Below are 26,708 nucleotides of genomic sequence, written 5' to 3' on the forward strand. Positions count from 1 at the left end.
AATTAAATGTTCATATTAGCATGAAAGTTCCTGATTGCAGCAATACATTGTTTTGTTTTTTCAACTCTTCTTTTCATAAAGACGTGCATGAATGTCTAAAGTCATCAGAGTTTTGTGGTCCAAACTCTCGTTGCACCAACTCAATTGGGAGTTACAACTGTTCCTGCTTGAGTGGGTTTACTGTAACAAATATGAATCAACCAATCAGCATCAGTAACCCATGCAATGGTAAGCAATTTTGAAGTTTGATTGATTTGATATCAGTTTTCACACTTCTGCTTTTTTCAAAATCCGGGGACAGTTGAACCAAACCTGTCTGTCACGTGACAAATCTTGGTCTTCAAGAACCAAGTTTTGACAAATGGTGTTGCAGGGTATCAGTCATAATTTCTGGATTTTTTTTCTACAGTGACTCTACCTTTGACTGAATATCTGATTGAAATTCAGATCAATAGTGTGGATAGTAGCGTCACTGATCAGCTGAGGACCCTTCTGATGTCTTTTAATTTGCCCTACATAATCAGTGACAGCACTAACATTACAGAAATCAACATAACTACTGGTACGAGCTCTGTCTCTGCTTTGTAATCTTAAATAGCTAAGAATAAACTTTATACATCATGAATACTGACATAAATTATTTAATGTTTGGACTCTTCTTGTGCTTTTCAGTGTGTTCATTGAATCAAACGCAGTATCAGTGTAAATGTGAGGGTCTGTTTGTTTGGCCAAATGACACGTGTCACTCATACGAGGCCTGTGATGTCATCACTGATGGATCATGTACATGTATCAATGCCCTTCCAGTGGATGGACAGTTCTGTCAAGGTGAGACACTGGCGTCAGTCTACAACATCAGTTTTATCCCTTTAATTTATTTGATCTGTTTTTCTTGCTTTTATTTTCCTGCATTTTGCTACTAGGATTGACAGACTGATTATGTGCTTGTTTTTGATTGCAAATAACTCTATTAACAACACATTAATGTTCTTTTAAATTTTACACCACAGGCTACAAAGGTCATTTAAAAAAATATATATATATATATATTTGTAGTTATTTTAAGAATTTAATTACTTGGACTAATTGTTCGGCTCAACCTGCTTCTGTTTTTTTTTGTTTCTTTTTGCAGTACTGCCTTCTAACTACATGGTTGACATTGATGTGAGATTCTTTGACTTGTTCCTGGTGAACTACTTACGAAATCTCATCAGAAATCTCAGCCTGCCTTTGACTCTGAGCAACAGCATAAATATCACAGATATCGACATGACTACTGGTGAGAGCTGAATGTTTTATCATGTCACATACTAAGATGAGTTCAGTATTAGGACAAATTGACAGTTTGAACACAGATTAATAAATCCTATTGTATTACAGTGTGTGGGTTAAATGGAACACAATATGAGTGCAAGTGTGAGGAGCGTCATGTTTGGCCCAATGACACCTGCAGGGCCTATCATGAGTGTGATGAGATTGTGGGAGGCACTTGTGGATGTATTCAAGCTCTCCCTTCAGAGGGTTCGCTTTGCCAGAGAGGTAAGAAATCACATTAGATCACAAATGTACTGATTGTAATTGTAGTAACATGACCAGTATGGTTTTACTCAGTGACACTTGACACATTTGGTGGTTTGGAAACCTGTGTTGAAAATCAAGTTTTTAAAGTTGTTAAATTGTCTATTGAGTGTTCCCTATCGATACAGTTCACTCGTATTGTGTCGCTAGACACTATGGGAAAAACAAAATTTTCTCTGAATATTGAAGCCTTTTATTGAATAATGCCGTGAAACTGCGCAAGCCATAATAGTGCAGGGATATGTATGAGCTTATTGGCTGAGCAGTGTAAACTGCACAAACCTATGGTGATTCGGCATATCTGCCCGAACCAATCGGCGCGCATCCCGTTGAATCCAGCGCAGAGCCCGCTAGAATAAGCGGCGCATCTGCCTATATAACTTACCCGTCTCGCCATAGGATTAGACCGATTCACGAACGCGCCCGAAAACAAGAGGCAGGATTTTTCACACAAACCAATCATATCCAATCATAACCAATCACATCCAATCATAGCACGATGGTAGCATTGCCTCCTCTCACGTGATTTTCCACCCATTCATTCTCAATTACCCCCCACCAAATCCACTGCATGCTTTAGGGGGTCTGTTAAAACTCAATGAGCTCAGGGGAGGCAAGAGAAACGCAGCGTCCCGCTGTAACTTTATCCACTGGTGTCGCTGTTGGACAGTGTTACTTTTGAAAAACGAGTTATTTATACACTTTTTAATGTAATATTTTGTAATATATGTGTGGTTTTATTATTGTAATATAGATTCTTTTCTTTTGCAATTTTTTGAGGAGGTACTGCCTCCCTTGCCTTCTCTGGAGAAACACCTCTATTTTATTTTATTTGCTCAACATGCTAATGAGAGGCTGTCAATCAAAAATCATTCTGTAGGTGGGATTCATAACACCATTGGCTTATCATTGTAAAAGTACTGTGCTGGACTGATTGCCTGCAAAACAGAACGTTTTCTTCTGATTAAATGCTGCGCCTAAATATATATATTGTGTATATATAAAAGCTTTAAAGATTACAATGTAGTTTTGACTTAATACTGATTGGCTGAGCTCTGTCGCAACTTGCGTTACGCAACATTGCTTGGCAACTGTAAACTGCCATATGCGAACATACCTGAATGTAAGAGTGATATTTCAACACCTAATTCTCTGATAAATGTCAGGTAAAGTGGATATTTTCATTCCAATAAAAACCATTTACAGAATGATGTTAGTCCTTTGAACAGAAACAAACAGGTTAGTCAGATGTTCCCTCAAAAACTCAAGCAGCATAACAAAATTACAAAAAAGGAGATGGCAAAAAGCCAAAGTACACAGAAACCAACAAAAAAGCAACAGTGGTCAGAAAAGTCAGAACGACTCCCCCTGTGGACAAAATCGCAATTGTCTGAAAGAGAACTTTAATCAAATATTGTTTCTACTGGAAGCTGTATCTAAGATTTGGATTGTAGTCAATATATATGCGACAAATGAGCAATTAAGTATTTGCCTAGGGCCTAACAAATGTGAAAAGATCTACTATTGGTGGTTTGAAAATCTTTGATTTTAGCATTAATGCAAAACCATCTCCCTCTTTTCAGACATCAATGAATGTGAAGATGCAGTGTCAGTTTGTGGTCACTACTCAGATTGTATTAACATCATTGGGAGTCACATGTGTTCATGCTGGAGTGGATTTAATACCTCCAATAAAGACAGTCCTGTGAGCCGCAACAATTCATGTCAGGGTGAGTATTATCAACTGATTTTGTTTTCTGTTTTAGTCTCATAAAATTGAGTGTACAGAGCTGTTATATCTTTACAGTTTGTGTGACTACTAGTGTGAGCTATTATACCTATATCTTTTTTCATTTGTTTTTGTCATAGATATAAATGAATGTGTGCTCAGTCCATCTGTATGTGGTCCAAATTCCGTCTGTGCAAATCAATTAGGAAGTTACAATTGTTCATGTTTGGATGGATTCACTTCAGCAAACTCAAGTCTCCCCGTTAGCATCAATAACCCATGTACAGGTAAATCATGTAATTTAGTGTGCAAATCATTTTTGAAGTTAACAGCATGTTTTTTTTCCAGCCATTTCATTTTTTCAAATTGTATTTAACACAGTTTATTATTTAATGTCTTTGAAAAGTAACGTATAGGTGCACATAATTGACAATTAATATGCATCATCTAATTTTAAAGTTTGGCACCCATACAAAAAAAAACAAGATTTACATTTAAAATTAAATGTTCATATTAGCATGAAAGTTCCTGATTGCAGCAATAGATTGTTTTGTTTTTTCAACTCTTCTTTTCATAAAGACGTGCATGAATGTCTAAAGTCATCAGAGTTTTGTGGTCCAAACTCTCGTTGCACCAACTCAATTGGGAGTTACAACTGTTCCTGCTTGAGTGGGTTTACTGTAACAAATATGAATCAACCAATCAGCATCAGTAACCCATGCAATGGTAAGCAATTGTGAAGTTTGATTGATTTGATATCAGTTTTCACACTTCTGCTTTTTTCAAAATCCGGGGACAGTTGAACCAAACCTGTCTGTCACGTGACAAATCTTGGTCTTCAAGAACCAAGTTTTGACAAATGGTGTTGCAGGGTATCAGTCATAATTTCTGGATTTTTTTCTACAGTGACTCTACCTTTGACTGAATATCTGATTGAAATTCAGATCAATAGTGTGGATAGTAGCGTCACTGATCAGCTGAGGACCCTTCTGATGTCTTTTAATTTGCCCTACATAATCAGTGACAGCACTAACATTACAGAAATCAACATCACTACTGGTACGAGCTCTGTCTCTGCTTTGTAATCTTAAATAGCTAAGAATAAACTCTATACATCATGAATACTTACATAAATTATTTAATGTTTGGACTCTTCTTGTGCTTTTCAGTGTGTTCATTGAATCAAACGCAGTATCAGTGTAAATGTGAGGGTCTGTTTGTTTGGCCAAATGACACGTGTCACTCATACGAGGCCTGTGATGTCATCACTGATGGATCATGTACATGTATCAATGCCCTTCCAGTGGATGGACAGTTCTGTCAAGGTGAGACACTGGCGTCAATCTACAACATCAGTTTTATCCCTTTAATTTATTTGATCTGGTTTTCTTGCTTTTATGTTCCTGCATTTTGCTACTAGGATTGACAGACTGATTATGTGCTTGTTTTTTATTGCAAATAACTCTATTAACAACACATTAATGTTCTTTTAAATTTTACACCACAGGCTACAAAGGTCATAAAAAAAAAAATATATATATATATATATATATTTGTAGTTATTTTAAGAATTGAATTACTTGGACTAATTGTTCGGCTCAACCTGCTTCTGTTTTTTTTGTTTCTTTTTGCAGTACTGCCTTCTAACTACATGGTTGACATTGATGTGAGATTCTTTGACTTGTTCCTGGTGAACTACTTACGAAATCTCATCAGAAATATCAGCCTGCCTTTGACTCTGAGCAACAGCATAAATATCACAGATATCGACATGACTACTGGTGAGAGCTGAATGTTTTATCATGTCACATACTAAGATGAGTTCAGTATTAGGACAAATTGACAGTTTGAACACAGATTAATAAATCCTATTGTATTACAGTGTGTGGGTTAAATGGAACACAATATGAGTGCAAGTGTGAGGAGCGTCATGTTTGGCCCAATGACACCTGCAGGGCCTATCATGAGTGTGATGAGATTGTGGGAGGCACTTGTGGATGTATTCAAGCTCTCCCTTCAGAGGGTTCGCTTTGCCAGAGAGGTAAGAAATCACATTAGATCACAAATGTACTGATTGTAATTGTAGTAACATGACCAGTATGGTTTTACTCAGTGACACTTGACACATTTGGTGGTTTGGAAACCTGTGTTGAAAATCAAGTTTTTAAAGTTGTTAAATTGTCTATTGAGTGTTCCCTATCGATACGGTTCACTCGTATTGTGTCGCTAGACACTATGGGAAAAACTCATTTATCTCTGAATATTGAAGCCTTTTATTGAATAATGCAGTGAAACTGCACAAGCCATAATAGTGCAGGGATATGTATGAGCTTATTGGCTGAGCAGTGTAAACTGCACAAACCTATGGTGATTCGGCATATCTGCCCGAACCAATCGGCGCGCATCCCGTTGAATCCAGCGCAGAGCCTGGATTCAACGGCTCTGAGCTCTATATAACTTACCCGTCTCGCCATAGGATTAGACCGATTCACGAACGCGCCCGAAAACAAGAGGCAGGTTTTTTCACACAAACCAATCATATCCAATCATGACCAATCACATCCAATCATAGCACGATGGTAGCATTGCCTCCTCTCACGTGATTTTCCACCCATTCATTCTCAATTACCCCCCACCAAATCCACTGCATGCTTTAGGGGGTCTGTTAAAACTCAATTGGCTCAGGGGAGGCAAGAGAAACGCAGCGTCCCGCTGTAACTTTATCCACTGGTGTCGCTGTTGGACAGTGTTACTTTTGAAAAACGAGTTATTTATACACTTTTTAATGTAATATTTTGTAATATATGTGTGGTTTTATTATTGTAATATAGATTCTTTTCTTTTGCAATTTTTTGAGGAGGTACTGCCTCCCTTGCCGTCTCTGGAGAAACACCTCTATTTTATTTTATTTGCTCAACATGCTAATGAGAGGCTGTCAATCAAAAATCATTCTGTAGGTGGGATTCATAACACCATTGGCTTATCATTGTAAAAGTACTGTGCTGGACTGATTGCCTGCAAAACAGAACGTTTTCTTTTGATTAAATGCTGCGCCTAAATATATATATTGTATATATAAAAGCTTTAAAGATTACATTGTAGTTTTGACTTAATACTGATTGGCTGAGCTCTGTCGCAACTTGCGTTACGCAACGTTGCTTGGCAACTGTAAACTGCCATATGCGAACATACCTGAATGTAAGAGTGATATTTCAACACCTAATTCTCTGATAAATGTCAGGTAAAGTGGATATTTTCATTCCAATAAAAACCATTTACAGAATGATGTTAGTCCTTTGAACAGATACAAACAGGTTAATCAGATGTTCCCTCAAAAACTCAAGCAGCGTAACAAAATTACAAAAAAGGAGATGGCAAAAAGCCAAAGTACACAGAAACCAACAAAAAAGCAACAGTGGTCAGAAAAGTCAGAACGACTCCCCCTGTGGACAAAATCGCAATTGTCTGAAAGAGAACTTTAATCAAATATTGTTTCTACTGGAAGCTGTATCTAAGATTTGGATTGTAGTCAATATATATGCGACAAATGAGCAATTAAGTATTTGCCTAGGGCCTAACAAATGTGAAAAGATCTACTATTGGTGGTTTGAAAATCTTTGATTTTAGCATTAATGCAAAACCATCTCCCTCTTTTCAGACATCAATGAATGTGAAGATGCAGTGTCAGTTTGTGGTCAATACTCAGATTGTATTAACATCATTGGGAGTCACATGTGTTCATGCTGGAGTGGATTTAATACCTCCAATAAAGACAATCCTGTGAGCCGCAACAATTCATGTCAGGGTGAGTATTATCAACTGATTTTGTTTTCTCTTTTAGTCTCATGAAATTGAGTGTACAGAGCTGTTATATCTTTACAGTTTGTGTGACTACTAGTGTGAGCTATTATACCTATATCTTTTTTCATTTGTTTTTCTCATAGATATAAATGAATGTGTGTTCAGTCCATCTGTATGTGGTCCAAATTCCATCTGTGCAAATCAATTAGGAAGTTACAATTGTTCATGTTTGGATGGATTCACTTCAGCAAACTCAAGTCTCCCCGTTAGCATCAATAACCCATGTACAGGTAAATCATGGAATTTAGTGTGCAAATCACTTTTGAAGTTAACAGCATGTTTTTTTTCCAGCCATTTCATTTTTTCAAATTGTATTTAACACAGTTTATTATTTAATGTCTTTGAAAAGTAACGTATAGGTGCACATAATTGACAATTAATATGCATCATCTAATTTTAAAGTTTGGCACCCATACAAAAAAAACAAGATTTACATTTAAAATTAAATGTTCATATTAGCATGAAAGTTCCTGATTGCAGCAATACATTGTTCTCTTACGAGAGGTTCTCTCGTATTGCGTAAGCTAGCTTACGCTGCGGGAAAGTCTCCTTTCTCGAGATACTGAAGCCAAAAATTATCCTTAATTTTTTAAATCTTGTCAACGCAGTGCGGCAGCCTGCAGACCTAGGGCAGGCGAATCGCGTGCCCATTGGCTGCTCTGCGGCAACTGCAGCAGCCTATGACTGAGCCTTGCGCGTGACGTCACGTCCAATGAGCGCGCTTGGCGCGCTTAATGCGTCACAGCCCGTCATTAGGGGTGTGGCTTAGCGTATATAAGCAAGGTACAGAGGCTGCTTCGCTGATTTCTGTCTCTTCAGCGAAGCTCTTCGCATCGCTGATCTCTGAGGAAGCCGCCGTCGAATCAAGCGACCAGCAAGCCGAGGATTTCAGCCTGAGGACGCCGGCCGGCCGCTCGCCGCTCGCCGCCTTCAGCCTTCCCTGCCTGCTACGCTATCCGGCATATATATCCTTTTACTTGCTCTGTGTTGTGTGTTTTGTGTGTCCGCCGCGACACACTTGCATCTAAAAGAGCGCGAGGCGTTGTTGCAAATGCCTCGCTCATCCTGTGGCTCGTGCAGAGCCGCGCTCAGCGACGGAGACCGCCACGTGGTGTGCGCTCTCTGCCTGGGCTTCTATGACAGCTGAGCGCCCGCCGGAGCCCCTCCCGCGAGCCTCGCTATTTCCTTCTCCCCCCCACCTCCCGACGCGCAGCGGCCGGCTTCGCCCGCACTGCCGTCGCCTCAGGGGATGAAGCAGACAGCGCTGTTTTCTTAGACAGCTGCTTTCTCCCCTCTGTCAAGCCGCGCAAACGGCGCCGCTCACAAGGGATGTCAGAAACGGACGGTCTTGGGCTATAGCTTCCTTTACGTTACAAGAAAGCTACCCCCGGACGACGCACGCCCCTCCCTGCGCTCTCCCCCTCTGTTCGAGCCGCGCAAACGCGCCGCTCACAAGGGATGTCAGGAGTAGACGGTCACGGGCTGGCTTCCTTTACGTTATAAGAAAGCTACCCCGCGTCTCGGTCGCGCGCGTCACTCTCCGGCCACCTCCGTTTCTCACACATTTCTCAGTCCCCTCCTAAGCTCAGGCGACTAGAAATATCAATATTGCAGTAAACGAGCCTGTTTTAATACACGCACGCCTGCAAACATACGATGTCATAGCACATGATGACATCTTCCCGCTCTCTCTCCCTTGTTCGAGCCGCGCAACTGCGCCGTTCTCAAGGGACATCAGAGCGGACGTCACGAGCACCGGCGAAAAGAGGAAGAGAGAGTGTTTTCGTCCTCGTATATTCTCAGTCCCCTCCAAGTTCAGGCGGCTGGAAATACTATACTGCAGTAACGAGCCTGTTTTATTACACGCGCGCGTCTGCAAACAAACGCCGAAACGAAACATCGCTCGGTCATATGCTCGCACTAACTACAAGTTTATGTGTGCTCCTGTGGCTCAGTGGCAGAGCATTGGACTTCCACACGGGAGACCCGTGTTCGAATCCTGCTCTGGCGGCAGATAAATATTTTTTCTGCTGGCTTCTCCGAGCTCGCGGCCAGCTTTCTCACATACAGAAAGCGAACCCGTATCTCGCAGGATGGTGCTTGAGTATTTATGAGCGTCTAAACTTATGAGCCATCAAAGCTTCTCGCTCTATCAGTTTCCTATAACACTGATGGTGTTATACGTGTAGAAAATGTGCCCACTCCCACGTGCTCACTGCTACACACAAACACGGTCTCCCCGGTAACGTCCACAGAGCGCACTCTCTTAAAGCGGTCACACGCCGCTTGAGTACTAAGTGTAGGAAATGTGCCCACAACTCTGTGCTCACACCTACCCGTTGCTCGCTCTGCCACTCAGTTACCCCGGGTTGCAGATCCTCTAAAGCTCACTAACATTCCAGCTCTAGCCGAAGATAAGTGTAGAAAATGTGCCCACTCTCATGTGCTCACTGCTTCACACAAACACGGTCCCCATGGTAACGCGCTCAGAGCGCTCTCTCTTAAAGCGGACACGCGCCGCTCGAGTACTAAGTGTAGTAAATGTGCCCACAACTCTGTGCTCACACATACCCGCTGCTCGCTCTGCCATTCAGTTACCTCGGGTTACAGACCCTCTAAAGCCCCGAAACACTCCGGCTCCGGCCGAGGGTGTCATAAGTGTAGAAATGTGCCCACTCCCATGTGCTCACTGCTTCGCACAAACACGGTCCCCATGGTTACGCGCTCAGAGCGCTCTCTCATAGGCGGACACTCGCCGCTCGAGTATTAAGTGTAGTAAATGTGCCCACAACTCTGTGCTCACACCTACCCGCTGCTCGAGTTGCAACGGCTCAGGCCGAGGGGATATTAAGTATAGAAAATGTGCCCACTCCCATGTGTTCACTGCTTCACACAACATGGTTCCCATGGTAATGCGCTCAGAGCGCTCTCTCATAAAGCGGAAACACGCCGCTCGAGTATTAAGTGTAGTAAATGTGCCCACAACTCTGTGCTCACACCTACTCGCTGCTCGCTCTGCCATACGGTTACCCCGGGTTACAGACCCTCTAAAGCTTCCAAAACACTGGCCGTGTTATAAGTGTAAACCCTGCGCCCGCTCACGAGCACGCGCACTCACTTTCAGACACTATATCCCCCACGCCGCTCTCGCGCCAGGGGTGTTTGACAGCAAAACGCGCTCCATCCTTCAGGACCGAGCTACTGAACGCTGTACAGCCGGCCAATACTGTTTATCAGCCCCCGTGTTCGAGCACCGGCGGCGCGCCCCATCCAACCGCCCCATCCTCTCTGATACAGGTTCTCCATCCCGCGCAGCGCGGCGATCTGAACCCAGAGACCATTCGACCCCTAGCTATGCGTGCAAAAGCATGGGAAGCTATTCAGGGCGCATCAGAATGGGTGTTGAACACTACAAAACACGGCTATTCGCCTCAATTCGCTCGTCGCCCCCCGCGCTTCTAGCGCAGACGGAGACGAAAGTGGGTTTAGAAGCAGCGCACCTGCTTCGAGCAGAAATAGCGAAGCTGCTGCGCAAAGGGGCCATAGAACAGGTTCATCCTTCCTTGAGCGAGTCAGGCTTTTACAGCCGTTACTTCCTCGTTCCCAAGAAGGACGGAGCATTAAGACCTATTTTAGATCTGAGACATCTGAACACGGCTCTCATGAGACGGCCGTTCAAGATGATTACAACCAGACAGATCCTTGCGCAGATCCGCCCAGGAGACTGGTTTATCTCTCTCGATCTGAAAGACGCGTATTTCCAGATCCAGATAACCCCCCGTCACAGGCCATTCTTGAGATTCGCCTTCGACGGTCGAGCTTATCAATACACAGTCCTGCCGTTCGGCCTGTCTTTAGCACACCGTACATTTACGAAATGCATGGACACGGCTCTCGCGGCCCTGAAAAGTCAGGGAATGCGAATTCTGAACTATCTGGACGACTGGCTTGTTCTAGCGCAGTCAGAGACGGAACTTGTGTCTCACAGAACAGCGCTTCTCAGCCATCTGGAAGGTCTGGGTCTAGCGGTCAATTGGACCAAGAGCTCGCTCTCGCCCCGTCAGTCAATTTCCTTTCTCGGAATAGAACTGGACTCGGTGGCGATGACGGCCAGATTGTCGGAGCAGCGCGCGCGCCGCATCCGGCGCCTCGCCGCATCCTTCAAAGAAGGCAATCGGGTTCCTCTGAAAGCATTTCAGCGCATCCTGGGGCATATGGCCTCAGCTGCAGCAGTGCTTCAGCTGGGTTTACTGCGCATGCGCCCGCTTCAACGCTGGCTAAGAGCGCGCGTATCCCATCGAGCCTGGGCGACCGGTGGCTCGCTAATCAGAGTGACTCAGGGCTGTGTCTCAGCCCTGCAGCCCTGGCTAGCAGCTGAATGGTATCACACTGGAGTGATTATGGGAGTGATTTCACACCGGAAAGTTGTCTCAACAGACGCGTCCAACCTAGGTTGGGGAGCGCTCTTCGAAGGCAGACCGGTCTATGGCCGCTGGTCAGACCAGGAGAATCTCCTACACATAAACTGTCTAGAGATGCTCGCGGTCGAGAAAGCGCTCATGCACTTCCTCCTATTCCTCCATGGTCACCATGTTCTAGTCCGCACGGACAACACATCAGTAGTGGCCTATGTGAACCACCAGGGCGGTGTCAGATCAAAAAAAAAAAAAAAAAAAAAGCTCTGCGCCCTGACGGAACGCCTCCTCGTATGGGCTCAGCACTCTCGGCGCTCTCTGAGAGCATCGCATGTGCCTGGCCATCTGAACGAGGGCCCCGACAGACTGTCCAGGAACAACGTTCCCCTGGGGAGTGGTCTCTACACCTCCAAACAGTCCAGTCGCTGTGGCGCCGCTTTGGCAGAGCGAAAGTCGACCTCTTTGCGTCAAAAGACAACGCACACTGCCCAGTATTCTTTTCAAGAGCGAGGACGCGCTGGCCCAGACGTGGCCCAGCGGCCCGCTATATTCTTTTCCCCCGGTCTCTCTGCTGCCTCAGGTCATCGAGAGAGCCAGGAAAGCGCGCCACACAGTGCTCCTCATAGCCCCGTTCTGGGAGAACCAAGCTTGGTTCCCGGAACTCATACAATTGGCAGATTCAGCCCCTTGGCCGATCCCGGTGCGGAGAGACCTTCTCTCTCAAGCCCGCGGCTCGATTTGGCATCCCCACCCAGAGCGCTGGTCTCTGCATGCGTGGAGCCTCAACAATTACATGCTGATCTACCAGAAGGGGTGATGAACACGATCATACAATCTAGAGCTCCCTCCACGAGGCGGCTCTACACGTCTAAATGGTCGGTGTTTAACAAATGGTGCACTGCCAGAGGGCTCGATCCACAGACATGTGGGGTCTCGCAAGTATTGTGCTTCCTTCAAGAGCTACTGGACGCGGGCAGGTCCCCCTCCACGCTCAAAGTCTATGTCGCGGCCATTTCAGCGCTCTCTGTCTCAGAGCCGGGCCGCGCATTAGGAAGGAACGAGTTTGTCATCCGCTTCCTTAGAGGAGCGAGAAGGATGAACCCCCCGCGACCCCCTTCGGTTCCTATGTGGGATCTTTCACTGGTCTTAGACGCCCTGAAAGCACATCCCTTTGAACCCCTGGAAACTGTGGATATGAAATACCTCACGCTCGAAACCGTTTTTCTGATAGCACTGTCTTCAGTAAAACGTGTGGGAGACCTTCACGTGTTATCCACTAACGCTGCGTGCCTCGAGTTCGGACCCAATGACTCTAAAGTTATTCTCAGACCGAGGCATGGGTATGTCCCCAAAATTTTGGGCACTCCCTTCAGAGCGCAGGTCATTTCCCTTTCAGCCCTGCCGAATGCTGGCTGCGAGGCAGATAGTAATCTCCTCTGCCCAGTCAGGGCGCTGAGAAGCTATATTTCACGCTCCGCCGCCTTCAGGCGTTCAGAGCAGCTCTTTGTTTCGTTTGGTGGGCGCACAAAGGGTCTCGCCGCCTCGAAACACACCCTATCCAGATGGATAGTTGACGCTATCGCAGCTGCTTACGCATCTAAAAACCTGCAGTGCCCTTTGGGCATTCGGGCGCACTCCACCAGAGGCATGGCCTCATCGTGGGCGTGGTCCAGTGGGATTCCCATTCATGACATTTGTGCAGCGGCAGGCTGGGCCTCCCCTTCCACATTTGTTAGGTTTTACAACCTGGAAGTTCCCGCTTTGCAGGCCAAAGTGTTATCAGCCTAAGTCTCGCGTAGCCAGCCCACTGTCTGTGCGCGGGCTATGTTGCTGATTTAGCTCTACTGGTTGAGCTGCACTATGTGGAAAGTGTCAGTTGGACCGGCTGTGCCGCTCCCTGCCCCATATTATGTGCTTGTGTACTGTGGTATCTTGGCCGCCCAGCTCCGCTTCGCGTTCCCTGGGCTCCCCATGGGATTCATTCAGGATGCTGGGCGCGCGCACGGCGTTGACAAGGGTGTTCCCGCAGCGTAAGCTAGCTTACGCAATACGAGAGAACCTCTCGTAAGAGAACGTACTCGGTTACTAACGTAACCTCTGTTCTCTCTAGAGAGGGAACGAGTATTGCGTAACCCGCCGTGCTCTCGCCACGAGCTCATTTCGCTTCATGCGACAGAAACCAGCGAAGCAGCCTCTGTACCTTGCTTATATACGCTAAGCCACTCCCCTAATGACGGGCTGTGACGCATTAAGCGCGCCAAGCGCGCTCATTGGACGTGACGTCACGCGCAAGGCTCAGCCATAGGCTGCTGCAGTTGCCGCAGAGCAGCCAATGGGCACGCGATTCGCCTGCCCTAGGTCTGCAGGCTGCCGCACTGCGTTGACAAGATTTAAAAAATTAAGGATAATTTTTGGCTTCAGTATCTCGAGAAAGGAGACTTTCCCGCAGCGTAAGCTAGCTTACGCAATACTCGTTCCCTCTCTAGAGAGAACAGAGGTTACGTTAGTAACCGAGTACGTTTTGTTTTTTCAACTCTTCTTTTCATAAAGACGTGCATGAATGTCTAAAGTCATCAGAGTTTTGTGGTCCAAACTCTCGTTGCACCAACTCAATTGGGAGTTACAACTGTTCCTGCTTGAGTGGGTTTACTGTAACAAATATGAATCAACCAATCAGCATCAGTAACCCATGCAATGGTAAGCAATTGTGAAGTTTGATTGATTTGATATCAGTTTTCACACTTCTGCTTTTTTCAAAATCCGGGGACAGTTGAACCAAACCTGTCTGTCACGTGACAAATCTTGGTCTTCAAGAACCAAGTTTTGACAAATGGTGTTGCAGGGTATCAGTCATAATTTCTGGATTTTTTTCTACAGTGACTCTACCTTTGACTGAATATCTGATTGAAATTCAGATCAATAGTGTGGATAGTAGCGTCACTGATCAGCTGAGGACCCTTCTGATGTCTTTTAATTTGCCCTACATAATCAGTGACAGCACTAACATTACAGAAATCAACATAACTACTGGTACGAGCTCTGTCTCTGCTTTGCAATCTTAAATAGCTAAGAATAAACTTTATACATCATGAATACTGACATAAATTATTTAATGTTTGGACTCTTCTTGTGCTTTTCAGTGTGTTCATTGAATCAAACGCAGTATCAGTGTAAATGTGAGGGTCTGTTTGTTTGGCCAAATGACACGTGTCACTCATACGAGGCCTGTGATGTCATCACTGATGGATCATGTACATGTATCAATGCCCTTCCAGTGGATGGACAGTTCTGTCAAGGTGAGACACTGGTGTCAATTTACAACATCAGTTTTATCCCTTTAATTTATTTGATCTGTTTTTCTTGCTTTTATTTTCCTGCATTTTGCTACTAGGATTGACAGACTGATTATGTGCTTGTTTTTGATTGCAAATAACTCTATTAACAACACATTAATGTTCTTTTAAATTTTACACCACAGGCTACAAAGGTCATTTAAAAAAAAAAATATATATATATATATATATATACATATATATATATATTTGTAGTTATTTTAAGAATTGAATTACTTGGACTAATTGTTCGGCTCAACCTGCTTCTGTTTTTTTTGTTTCTTTTTGCAGTACTGCCTTCTAACTACATGGTTGACATAGATGTGAGATTCTTTGACTTGTTCCTGGTGAACTACTTACGAAATCTCATCAGAAATATCAGCCTGCCTTTGACTCTGAGCAACAGCATAAATATCACAGATATCGACATGACTACTGGTGAGAGCTGAATGTTTTATCATGTCACATACTAAGATGAGTTCAGTATTAGGACAAATTGACAGTTTGAACACAGATTAATAAATCCTATTGTATTACAGTGTGTGGGTTAAATGGAACACAATATGAGTGCAAGTGTGAGGAGCGTCATGTTTGGCCCAATGACACCTGCAGGGCCTATCATGAGTGTGATGAGATTGTGGGAGGCACTTGTGGATGTATTCAAGCTCTCCCTTCAGAGGGTTCGCTTTGCCAGAGAGGTAAGAAATCACATTAGATCACAAATGTACTGATTGTAATTGTAGTAACATGACCAGTATGGTTTTACTCAGTGACACTTGACACATTTGGTGGTTTGGAAACCTGTGTTGAAAATCAAGTTTTTAAAGTTGTTAAATTGTCTATTGAGTGTTCCCTATCGATACAGTTCACTCGTATTGTGTCGCTAGACACTATGGGAAAAACAAAATTTTCTCTGAATATTGAAGCCTTTTATTGAATAATGCCGTGAAACTGCGCAAGCCATAATAGTGCAGGGATATGTATGAGCTTATTGGCTGAGCAGTGTAAACTGCACAAACCTATGGTGATTCGGCATATCTGCCCGAACCAATCGGCGCGCATCCCGTTGAATCCAGCGCAGAGACCGCTAGAATAAGCGGGCGCATCTGCCTATATAACTTACCCGTCTCGCCATAGGATTAGACCGATTCACGAACGCGCCCGAAAACAAGAGGCAGGATTTTTCACACAAACCAATCATATCCAATCATAACCAATCACATCCAATCATAGCACGATGGTAGCATTGCCTCCTCTCACGTGATTTTCCACCTATTCATTCTCAATTACCCCCCACCAAATCCACTGCATGCTTTAGGGGGTCTGTTAAAACTCAATTGGCTCAGGGGAGGCAAGAGAAACGCAGCGTCCCGCTGTAACTTTAACCACTGGTGTCGCTGTTGGACAGTGTTACTTTTGAAAAACGAGTTATTTATACACTTTTTAATGTAATATTTTGTAATATATGTGTGGTTTTATTATTGTAATATAGATTCTTTTCTTTTGCAATTTTTTGAGGAGGTACTGCCTCCCTTGCCTTCTCTGGAGAAACACCTCTATTTTATTTTATTTGCTCAACATGCTAATGAGAGGCTGTCAATCAAAAATCATTCTGTAGGTGGGATTCATAACACCATTGGCTTATCATTGTAAAAGTACTGTGCTGGACTGATTGCCTGCAAAACAGAACGTTTTCTTCTGATTAAATGCTGCGCCTAAATATATATATTGTATATATAAAAGCTTTAAAGATTACAATGTAGTTTTTACTTAATACTGATTGGCTGAGCTCTGTCGCAACTTGCGTTACGCAACGTTGCTTGGCAACTGTAAACTGCCATATGCGAACATACCTGAATGTGAGAGTGATATTTCAACACCTAATTCTCTAATAAATGTCAGGTAAAGTGGATATTTTCATTTCAATAAAAACCATTTACAGAATGATGTTAGTCCTTTGAACAGAAACAAACAGGTTAGTCAGATGTTCCCTCAAAAACTCAAGCAGCGTAACAAAATTACAAAAAAGGAGATGGCAAAAAGCCAAAGTACACAGAAACCAACAAAAAAGCAACAGTGGTCAGAAAAGTCAGAACGACTCCCCCTGTGGACAAAATCGCAATTGTCTGAAAGAGAACTTTATTCAAATATTGTTTCTACTTGAAGCTGTATCTAAGATTTGGATTTTAGTCAATATATGCGACAAATGAGCAATTGAGTATTTGCCTAGGGCCTAACAAATGTGAAAAGATCTACTATTGGTGGTTTGAAAATCTTTGATTTTAGCATTAATGCAAAACCATCTCCCTCTTTTCAGACATCAATGAATGTGAAGATGCAGTGTCAGTTTGTGGTCACTACTCAGATTGTATTAACATCATTGGGAGTCACATGTGTTCATGCTGGAGTGGATTTAATACCTCCAATAAAGACAGTCCTGTGAGCCGCAACAATTCATGTCAGGGTGAGTATTATCAACTGATTTTGTTTTCTCTTTTAGTCTCATAAAATTGAGTGTACAGAGCTGTTATATCTTTACAGTTTGTGTGAATACTAGTCTGAGCTATACCTATATTATTTTTCATTTGTTTTTGTCATAGATATAAATGAATGTGTGTTCAGCCCATCTGTATGTGGTCCAAATTCCGTCTGTGCAAATCAATTAGGAAGTTACAATTGTTCATGTTTGGATGGATTCACTTCAGCAAACTCAAGTCTCCCCGTTAGCATCAATAACCCATGTACAGGTAAATCATGGAATTTAGTGTGAAAATCATTTTTGAAGTTAACAGCATGTTTTTTTTCCAGCCATTTCATTTTTTCAAATTGTATTTAACACAGTTTATTATTTAATGTCTTTGAAAAGTAATGTATAGGTGCACATAATTGACAATTAATATGCATCATCTAATTTTAAAGTTTGGCACCCATACAAAAAAAAAAACAAGATTTACATTTAAAATTAAATGTTCATATTAGCATGAAAGTTCCTGATTGCAGCAATACATTGTTTTGTTTTTTCAACTCTTCTTTTCATAAAGACGTGCATGAATGTCTAAAGTCATCAGAGTTTTGTGGTCCAAACTCTCGTTGCACCAACTCAATTGGGAGTTACAACTGTTCCTGCTTGAGTGGGTTTACTGTAACAAATATGAATCAACCAATCAGCATCAGTAACCCATGCAATGGTAAGCAATTTTGAAGTTTGATTGATTTGATATCAGTTTTCACACTTCTGCTTTTTTCAAAATCCGGGGACAGTTGAACCAAACCTGACTGTCACGTGACAAATCTTGGTCTTCGAGAACCAAGTTTTGACAAATGGTGTTGCAGGGTATCAGTCATAATTTCTGGATTTTTTTCTACAGTGACTCTACCTTTGACTGAATATCTGATTGAAATTCAGATCAATAGTGTGGATAGTAGCGTCACTGATCAGCTGAGGACCCTTCTGATGTCTTTTAATTTGCCCTACATAATCAGTGACAGCACTAACATTACAGAAATCAACATAACTACTGGTACGAGCTCTGTCTCTGCTTTGCAATCTTAAATAGCTAAGAATAAACTTTATACATCATGAATACTGACATAAATTATTTAATGTTTGGACTCTTCTTGTGCTTTTCAGTGTGTTCATTGAATCAAACGCAGTATCAGTGTAAATGTGAGGGTCTGTTTGTTTGGCCAAATGACACGTGTCACTCATACGAGGCCTGTGATGTCATCACTGATGGATCATGTACATGTATCAATGCCCTTCCAGTGGATGGACAGTTCTGTCAAGGTGAGACACTGGCGTCAATCTACAACATCAGTTTTATCCCTTTAATTTATTTGATCTGTTTTTCTTGCTTTTATGTTCCTGCATTTTGCTACTAGGATTGACAGACTGATTATGTGCTTGTTTTTGATTGCAAATAACTCTATTAACAACACATTAATGTTCTTTTAAATTTTACACCACAGGCTACAAAGGTCATAAAAAAAAAATATATATATATATATATATATATATATTTGTAGTTATTTTAAGAATTGAATTACTTGGACTAATTGTTCGGCTCAACCTGCTTCTGTTTTTTTTGTTTCTTTTTGCAGTACTGCCTTCTAACTACATGGTTGACATTGATGTGAGATTCTTTGACTTGTTCCTGGTGAACTACTTACGAAATCTCATCAGAAATATCAGCCTGCCTTTGACTCTGAGCAACAGCATAAATATCACAGATATCGACATGACTACTGGTGAGAGCTGAATGTTTTATCATGTCACATACTAAGATGAGTTCAGTATTAGGACAAATTGACAGTTTGAACACAGATTAATAAATCCTATTGTATTACAGTGTGTGGGTTAAATGGAACACAATATGAGTGCAAGTGTGAGGAGCGTCATGTTTGGCCCAATGACACCTGCAGGGCCTATCATGAGTGTGATGAGATTGTGGGAGGCACTTGTGGATGTATTCAAGCTCTCCCTTCAGAGGGTTCGCTTTGCCAGAGAGGTAAGAAATCACATTAGATCACAAATGTACTGATTGTAATTGTAGTAACATGACCAGTATGGTTTTACTCAGTGACACTTGACACATTTGGTGGTTTGGAAACCTGTGTTGAAAATCAAGTTTTTAAAGTTGTTAAATTGTCTATTGAGTGTTCCCTATCGATACGTTTCACTCGTATTGTGTCGCTAGACACTATGGGAAAAACTCATTTATCTCTGAATATTGAAGCCTTTTATTGAATAATGCAGTGAAACTGCACAAGCCATAATAGTGCAGGGATATGTATGAGCTTATTGGCTGAGCAGTGTAAACTGCACAAACCTATGGTGATTCGGCATATCTGCCCGAAACAATCGGCGCGCATCCCGTTGAATCCAGCGCAGAGCCTGGATTCAACGGCTCTGAGCTCTATATAACTTACCCGTCTCGCCATAGGATTAGACCGATTCACGAACGCGCCCGAAAACAAGAGGCAGGTTTTTTCACACAAACCAATCATATCCAATCATGACCAATCACATCCAATCATAGCACGATGGTAGCATTGCCTCCTCTCACGTGATTTTCCACCCATTCATTCTCAATTACCCCCCACCAAATCCACTGCATGCTTTAGGGGGTCTGTTAAAACTCAATTGGCTCAGGGGAGGCAAGAGAAACGCAGCGTCCCGCTGTAACTTTATCCACTGGTGTCGCTGTTGGACAGTGTTACTTTTGAAAAACGAGTTATTTATACACTTTTTAATGTAATATTTTGTAATATATGTGTGGTTTTATTATTGTAATATAGATTCTTTTCTTTTGCAATTTTTTGAGGAGGTACTGCCTCCCTTGCCGTCTCTGGAGAAACACCTCTATTTTATTTTATTTGCTCAACATGCTAATGAGAGGCTGTCAATCAAAAATCATTCTGTTGGTGGGATTCATAACACCATTGGCTTATCATTGTAAAAGTACTGTGCTGGACTGATTGCCTGCAAAACTGAACGTTTTCTTCTGATTAAATGCTGCGCCTAAATATATATATTGTATATATAAAAGCTTTAAAGATTACAATGTAGTTTTTACTTAATACTGATTGGCTGAGCTCTGTCGCAACTTGCGTTACGCAACGTTGCTTGGCAACTGTAAACTGCCATATGCGAACATACCTGAATGTGAGAGTGATATTTCAACACCTAATTCTCTGATAAATGTCAGGTAAAGTGGATATTTTCATTTCAATAAAAACCATTTACAGAATGATGTTAGTCCTTTGAACAGAAACAAACAGGTTAGTCAGATGTTCCCTCAAAAACTCAAGCAGCGTAACAAAATTACAAAAAAGGAGATGGCAAAAAGCCAAAGTACACAGAAACCAACAAAAAAGCAACAGTGGTCAGAAAAGTCAGAACGACTCCCCCTGTGGACAAAATCGCAATTGTCTGAAAGAAAACTTTAATCAAATATTGTTTCTACTTGAAGCTGTATCTAAGATTTGGATTGTAGTCAATATATATGCGACAAATGAGCAATTAAGTATTTGCCTAGGGCCTAACAAATGTGAAAAGATCTACTATTGGTGGTTTGAAAATCTTTGATTTTAGCATTAATGCAAAACCATCTCCCTCTTTTCAGACATCAATGAATGTGAAGATGCAGTGTCAGTTTGTGGTCACTACTCAGATTGTATTAACATCATTGGGAGTCACATGTGTTCATGCTGGAGTGGATTTAATACCTCCAATAAAGACAGTCCTGTGAGCCGCAACAATTCATGTCAGGGTGAGTATTATCAACTGATTTTGTTTTCTCTTTTAGTCTCATAAAATTGAGTGTACAGAGCTGTTATATCTTTACAGTTTGTGTGAATACTAGTGTGAGCTATTATACCTATATTATTTTTCATTTGTTTTTGTCATAGATATAAATGAATGTGTGTTCAGCCCATCTGTATGTGGTCCAAATTCCGTCTGTGCAAATCAATTAGGAAGTTACAATTGTTCATGTTTGGATGGATTCACTTCAGCAAACTCAAGTCTCCCCGTTAGCATCAATAACCCATGTACAGGTAAATCATGGAATTTAGTGTGAAAATCATTTTTGAAGTTAACAGCATGTTTTTTTTCCAGCCATTTCATTTTTTCAAATTGTATTTAACACAGTTTATTATTTAATGTCTTTGAAAAGTAATGTATAGGTGCACATAATTGACAATTAATATGCATCATCTAATTTTAAAGTTTGGCACCCATACAAAAAAAAAACAAGATTTACATTTAAAATGAAATGTTCATATTAGCATGAAAGTTCCTGATTGCAGCAATACATTGTTTTGTTTTTCAACTCTTCTTTTCATAAAGACGTGCATGAATGTCTAAAGTCATCAGAGTTTTGTGGTCCAAACTCTCGTTGCACCAACTCAATTGGGAGTTACAACTGTTCCTGCTTGAGTGGGTTTACTGTAACAAATATGAATCAACCAATCAGCATCAGTAACCCATGCAATGGTAAGCAATTGTGAAGTTTGATTGATTTGATATCAGTTTTCACACTTCTGCTTTTTTCAAAATCCGGGGACAGTTGAACCAAACCTGTCTGTCACGTGACAAATCTTGGTCTTCAAGAACCAAGTTTTGACAAATGGTGTTGCAGGGTATCAGTCATAATTGCTGGATTTTTTTCTACAGTGACTCTACCTTTGACTGAATATCTGATTGAAATTCAGATCAATAGTGTGGATAGTAGCGTCACTGATCAGCTGAGGACCCTTCTGATGTCTTTTAATTTGCCCTACATAATCAGTGACAGCACTAACATTACAGAAATCAACATCACTACTGGTACGAGCTCTGTCTCTGCTTTGTAATCTTAAATAGCTAAGAATAAACTCTATACATCATGAATACTGACATAAATTATTTAATGTTTGGACTCTTCTTGTGCTTTTCAGTGTGTTCATTGAATCAAACGCAGTATCAGTGTAAATGTGAGGGTCTGTTTGTTTGGCCAAATGACACGTGTCACTCATACGAGGCCTGTGATGTCATCACTGATGGATCATGTACATGTATCAATGCCCTTCCAGTGGATGGACAGTTCTGTCAAGGTGAGACACTGGTGTCAATCTAAAACATCAGTTTTATCCCTTTAATTTATTTGATCTGTTTTTCTTGCTTTTATTTTCCTGCATTTTGCTACTAGGATTGACAGACTGATTATGTGCTTGTTTTTTATTGCAAATAACTCTATTAACAACACATTAATGTTCTTTTAAATTTTACACCACAGGCTACAAAGGTCATTTAAAAATATATATATATATATATTTGTAGTTATTTTAAGAATTGAATTACATGGACTAATTGTTCGGCTCAACCTGCTTCTGTTTTTTTTTGTTTCTTTTTGCAGTACTGCCTTCTAACTACATGGTTGACATTGATGTGAGATTCTTTGACTTGTTCCTGGTGAACTACTTACGAAATCTCATCAGAAATATCAGCCTGCCTTTGACTCTGAGCAACAGCATAAATATCACAGATATCGACATGACTACTGGTGAGAGCTGAATGTTTTATCATGTCACATACTAAGATGAGTTCAGTATTAGGACAAATTGACAGTTTGAACACAGATTAATAAATCCTATTGTATTACAGTGTGTGGGTTAAATGGAACACAATATGAGTGCAAGTGTGAGGAGCGTCATGTTTGGCCCAATGACACCTGCAGGGCCTATCATGAGTGTGATGAGATTGTGGGAGGCACTTGTGGATGTATTCAAGCTCTCCCTTCAGAGGGTTCGCTTTGCCAGAGAGGTAAGAAATCACATTAGATCACAAATGTACTGATTGTAATTGTAGTAACATGACCAGTATGGTTTTACTCAGTGACACTTGACACATTTGGTGGTTTGGAAACCTGTGTTGAAAATCAAGTTTTTAAAGTTGTTAAATTGTCTATTGAGTGTTCCCTATCGATACGGTTCACTCGTATTGTGTCGCTAGACACTATGGGAAAAACAAAATTTTCTCTGAATATTGAAGCCTTTTATTGAATAATGCCGTGAAACTGCGCAAGCCATAATAGTGCAGGGATATGTATGAGCTTATTGGCTGAGCAGTGTAAACTGCACAAACCTATGGTGATTCGGCATATCTGCCCGAACCAATCGGCGCGCATCCCGTTGAATCCAGCGCAGAGCCCGCTAGAATAAGCGGCGCATCTGCCTATATAACTTACCCGTCTCGCCATAGGATTAGACCGATTCACGAACGCGCCCGAAAACAAGAGGCAGGATTTTTCACACAAACCAATCATATCCAATCATAACCAATCACATCCAATCATAGCACGATGATAGCATTGCCTCCTCTCACGTGATTTTCCACCCATTCATTCTCAATTACCCCCCACCAAATCCACTGCATGCTTTAGGGGGTCTGTTAAAACTCAATGGGCTCAGGGGAGGCAAGAGAAACGCAGCGTCCCGCTGTAACTTTATCCACTGGTGTCGCTGTTGGACAGTGTTACTTTTGAAAAACGAGTTATTTATACACTTTTTAATGTAATATTTTGTAATATATGTGTGGTTTTATTAATTGTAATATAGATTCTTTTCTTTTGCAATTTTTTGAGGAGGTACTGCCTCCCTTGCCTTCTCTGGAGAAACACCTCTATTTTATTTTATTTGCTCAACATGCTAATGAGAGGCTGTCAATCAAAAATCATTCTGTAGGTGGGATTCATAACACCATTGGCTTATCATTGTAAAAGTACTGTGCTGGACTGATTGCCTGCAAAACAGAACGTTTTCTTCTGATTAAATGCTGCGCCTAAATATATATATATATATTGTATATATAAAAGCTTTAAAGATTACAATGTAGTTTTGACTTAATACTGATTGGCTGAGCTCTGTCGCAACTTGCGTTACGCAACGTTGCTTGGCAACTGTAAACTGCCATATGCGAACATACCTGAATGTGAGAGTGATATTTCAACACCTAATTCTCTAATAAATGTCAGGTAAAGTGGATATTTTCATTTCAATAAAAACCATTTACAGAATGATGTTAGTCCTTTGAACAGAAACAAACAGGTTAGTCATGTTCCCTCAAAAACTCAAGCAGCGTAACAAAATTACAAAAAAGGAGATGGCAAAAAGCCAAAGTACACAGAAACCAACAAAAAAGCAACAGTGGTCAGAAAAGTCAGAACGACTCCCCCTGTGGACAAAATCGCAATTGTCTGAAAGAGAACTTTAATCAAATATTGTTTCTACTGGAAGCTGTATCTAAGATTTGGATTGTAGTCAATATATATGCGACAAATGAGCAATTAAGTATTTGCCTAGGGCCTAACAAATGTGAAAAGATCTACTATTGGTGGTTTGAAAATCTTTGATTTTAGCATTAATGCAAAACCATCTCCCTCTTTTCAGACATCAATGAATGTGAAGATGCAGTGTCAGTTTGTGGTCACTACTCAGATTGTATTAACATCATTGGGAGTCACATGTGTTCATGCTGGAGTGGATTTAATACCTCCAATAAAGACAGTCCTGTGAGCCGCAACAATTCATGTCAGGGTGAGTATTATCAACTGATTTTGTTTTCTCTTTTAGTCTCATAAAATTGAGTGTACAGAGCTGTTATATCTTTACAGTTTGTGTGAATACTAGTCTGAGCTATACCTATATTATTTTTCATTTGTTTTTGTCATAGATATAAATGAATGTGTGTTCAGCCCATCTGTATGTGGTCCAAATTCCATCTGTGCAAATCAATTAGGAAGTTACAATTGTTCATGTTTGGATGGATTCACTTCAGCAAACTCAAGTCTCCCCGTTAGCATCAATAACCCATGTACAGGTAAATCATGGAATTTAGTGTGAAAATCATTTTTGAAGTTAACAGCATGTTTTTTTTCCAGCCATTTCATTTTTTCAAATTGTATTTAACACAGTTTATTATTTAATGTCTTTGAAAAGTAACGTATAGGTGCACATAATTGACAATTAATATGCATCATCTAATTTTAAAGTTTGGCACCCATACAAAAAAAAAAAAAAGATTTACATTTAAAAATAAATCTTCATATTAGCATGAAAGTTCCTGATTGCAGCAATACATTGTTTTGTTTTTTCAACTCTTCTTTTCATAAAGACGTGCACGAATGTCTAAAGTCATCAGAGTTTTGTGGTCCAAACTCTCGTTGCACCAACTCAATTGGGAGTTACAACTGTTCCTGCTTGAGTGGGTTTACTGTAACAAATATGAATCAACCAATCAGCATCAGTAACCCATGCAATGGTAAGCAATTTTGAAGTTTGATTGATTTGATATCAGTTTTCACACTTCTGCTTTTTTCAAAATCCGGGGACAGTTGAACCAAACCTGACTGTCACGTGACAAATCTTGGTCTTCGAGAACCAAGTTTTGACAAATGGTGTTGCAGGGTATCAGTCATAATTTCTGGATTTTTTTCTACAGTGACTCTACCTTTGACTGAATATCTGATTGAAATTCAGATCAATAGTGTGGATAGTAGCGTCACTGATCAGCTGAGGACCCTTCTGATGTCTTTTAATTTGCCCTACATAATCAGTGACAGCACTAACATTACAGAAATCAACATAACTACTGGTACGAGCTCTGTCTCTGCTTTGCAATCTTAAATAGCTAAGAATAAACTTTATACATCATGAATACTGACATAAATTATTTAATGTTTGGACTCTTCTTGTGCTTTTCAGTGTGTTCATTGAATCAAACGCAGTATCAGTGTAAATGTGAGGGTCTGTTTGTTTGGCCAAATGACACGTGTCACTCATACGAGGCCTGTGATGTCATCACTGATGGATCATGTACATGTATCAATGCCCTTCCAGTGGATGGACAGTTCTGTCAAGGTGAGACACTGGTGTCAATTTACAACATCAGTTTTATCCCTTTAATTTATTTGATCTGTTTTTCTTGCTTTTATTTTCCTGCATTTTGCTACTAGGATTGACAGACTGATTATGTGCTTGTTTTTGATTGCAAATAACTCTATTAACAACACATTAATGTTCTTTTAAATTTTACACCACAGGCTACAAAGGTCATTTAAATATATATATATATATATATATTTGTAGTTATTTTAAGAATTGAATTACTTGGACTAATTGTTCGGCTCAACCTGCTTCTGTTTTTTTTTGTTTCTTTTTGCAGTACTGCCTTCTAACTACATGGTTGACATTGATGTGAGATTCTTTGACTTGTTCCTGGTGAACTACTTACGAAATCTCATCAGAAATCTC

At 41.1% G+C, this 26,708-nt stretch overlaps 1 protein-coding gene across 1 annotated transcript; it reads left to right on the forward strand.

Moving 5' to 3' along the window:
• Positions 1–21,771: 21,771 nt before the first annotated feature.
• LOC311304718 (uncharacterized protein) lies at positions 21,772–25,461 on the forward strand. The gene is made up of 7 exons (XM_084431908.1): positions 21,772–21,912; positions 22,093–22,245; positions 22,356–22,511; positions 22,814–22,960; positions 23,062–23,220; positions 24,846–24,992; positions 25,129–25,461. Exons 1-7 carry the CDS (start codon positions 21,876–21,878, stop codon positions 25,296–25,298), a joined length of 969 nt encoding a protein of 322 aa, XP_084288034.1. The 5' UTR covers positions 21,772–21,875; the 3' UTR covers positions 25,299–25,461.
• Positions 25,462–26,708: the final 1,247 nt, after the last annotated feature.

Source organism: Rutilus rutilus (genome assembly GCF_951802725.1).
Source record: "Rutilus rutilus genome assembly, chromosome: 15".
Taxonomy (NCBI): domain Eukaryota; kingdom Metazoa; phylum Chordata; class Actinopteri; order Cypriniformes; family Leuciscidae; genus Rutilus; species Rutilus rutilus.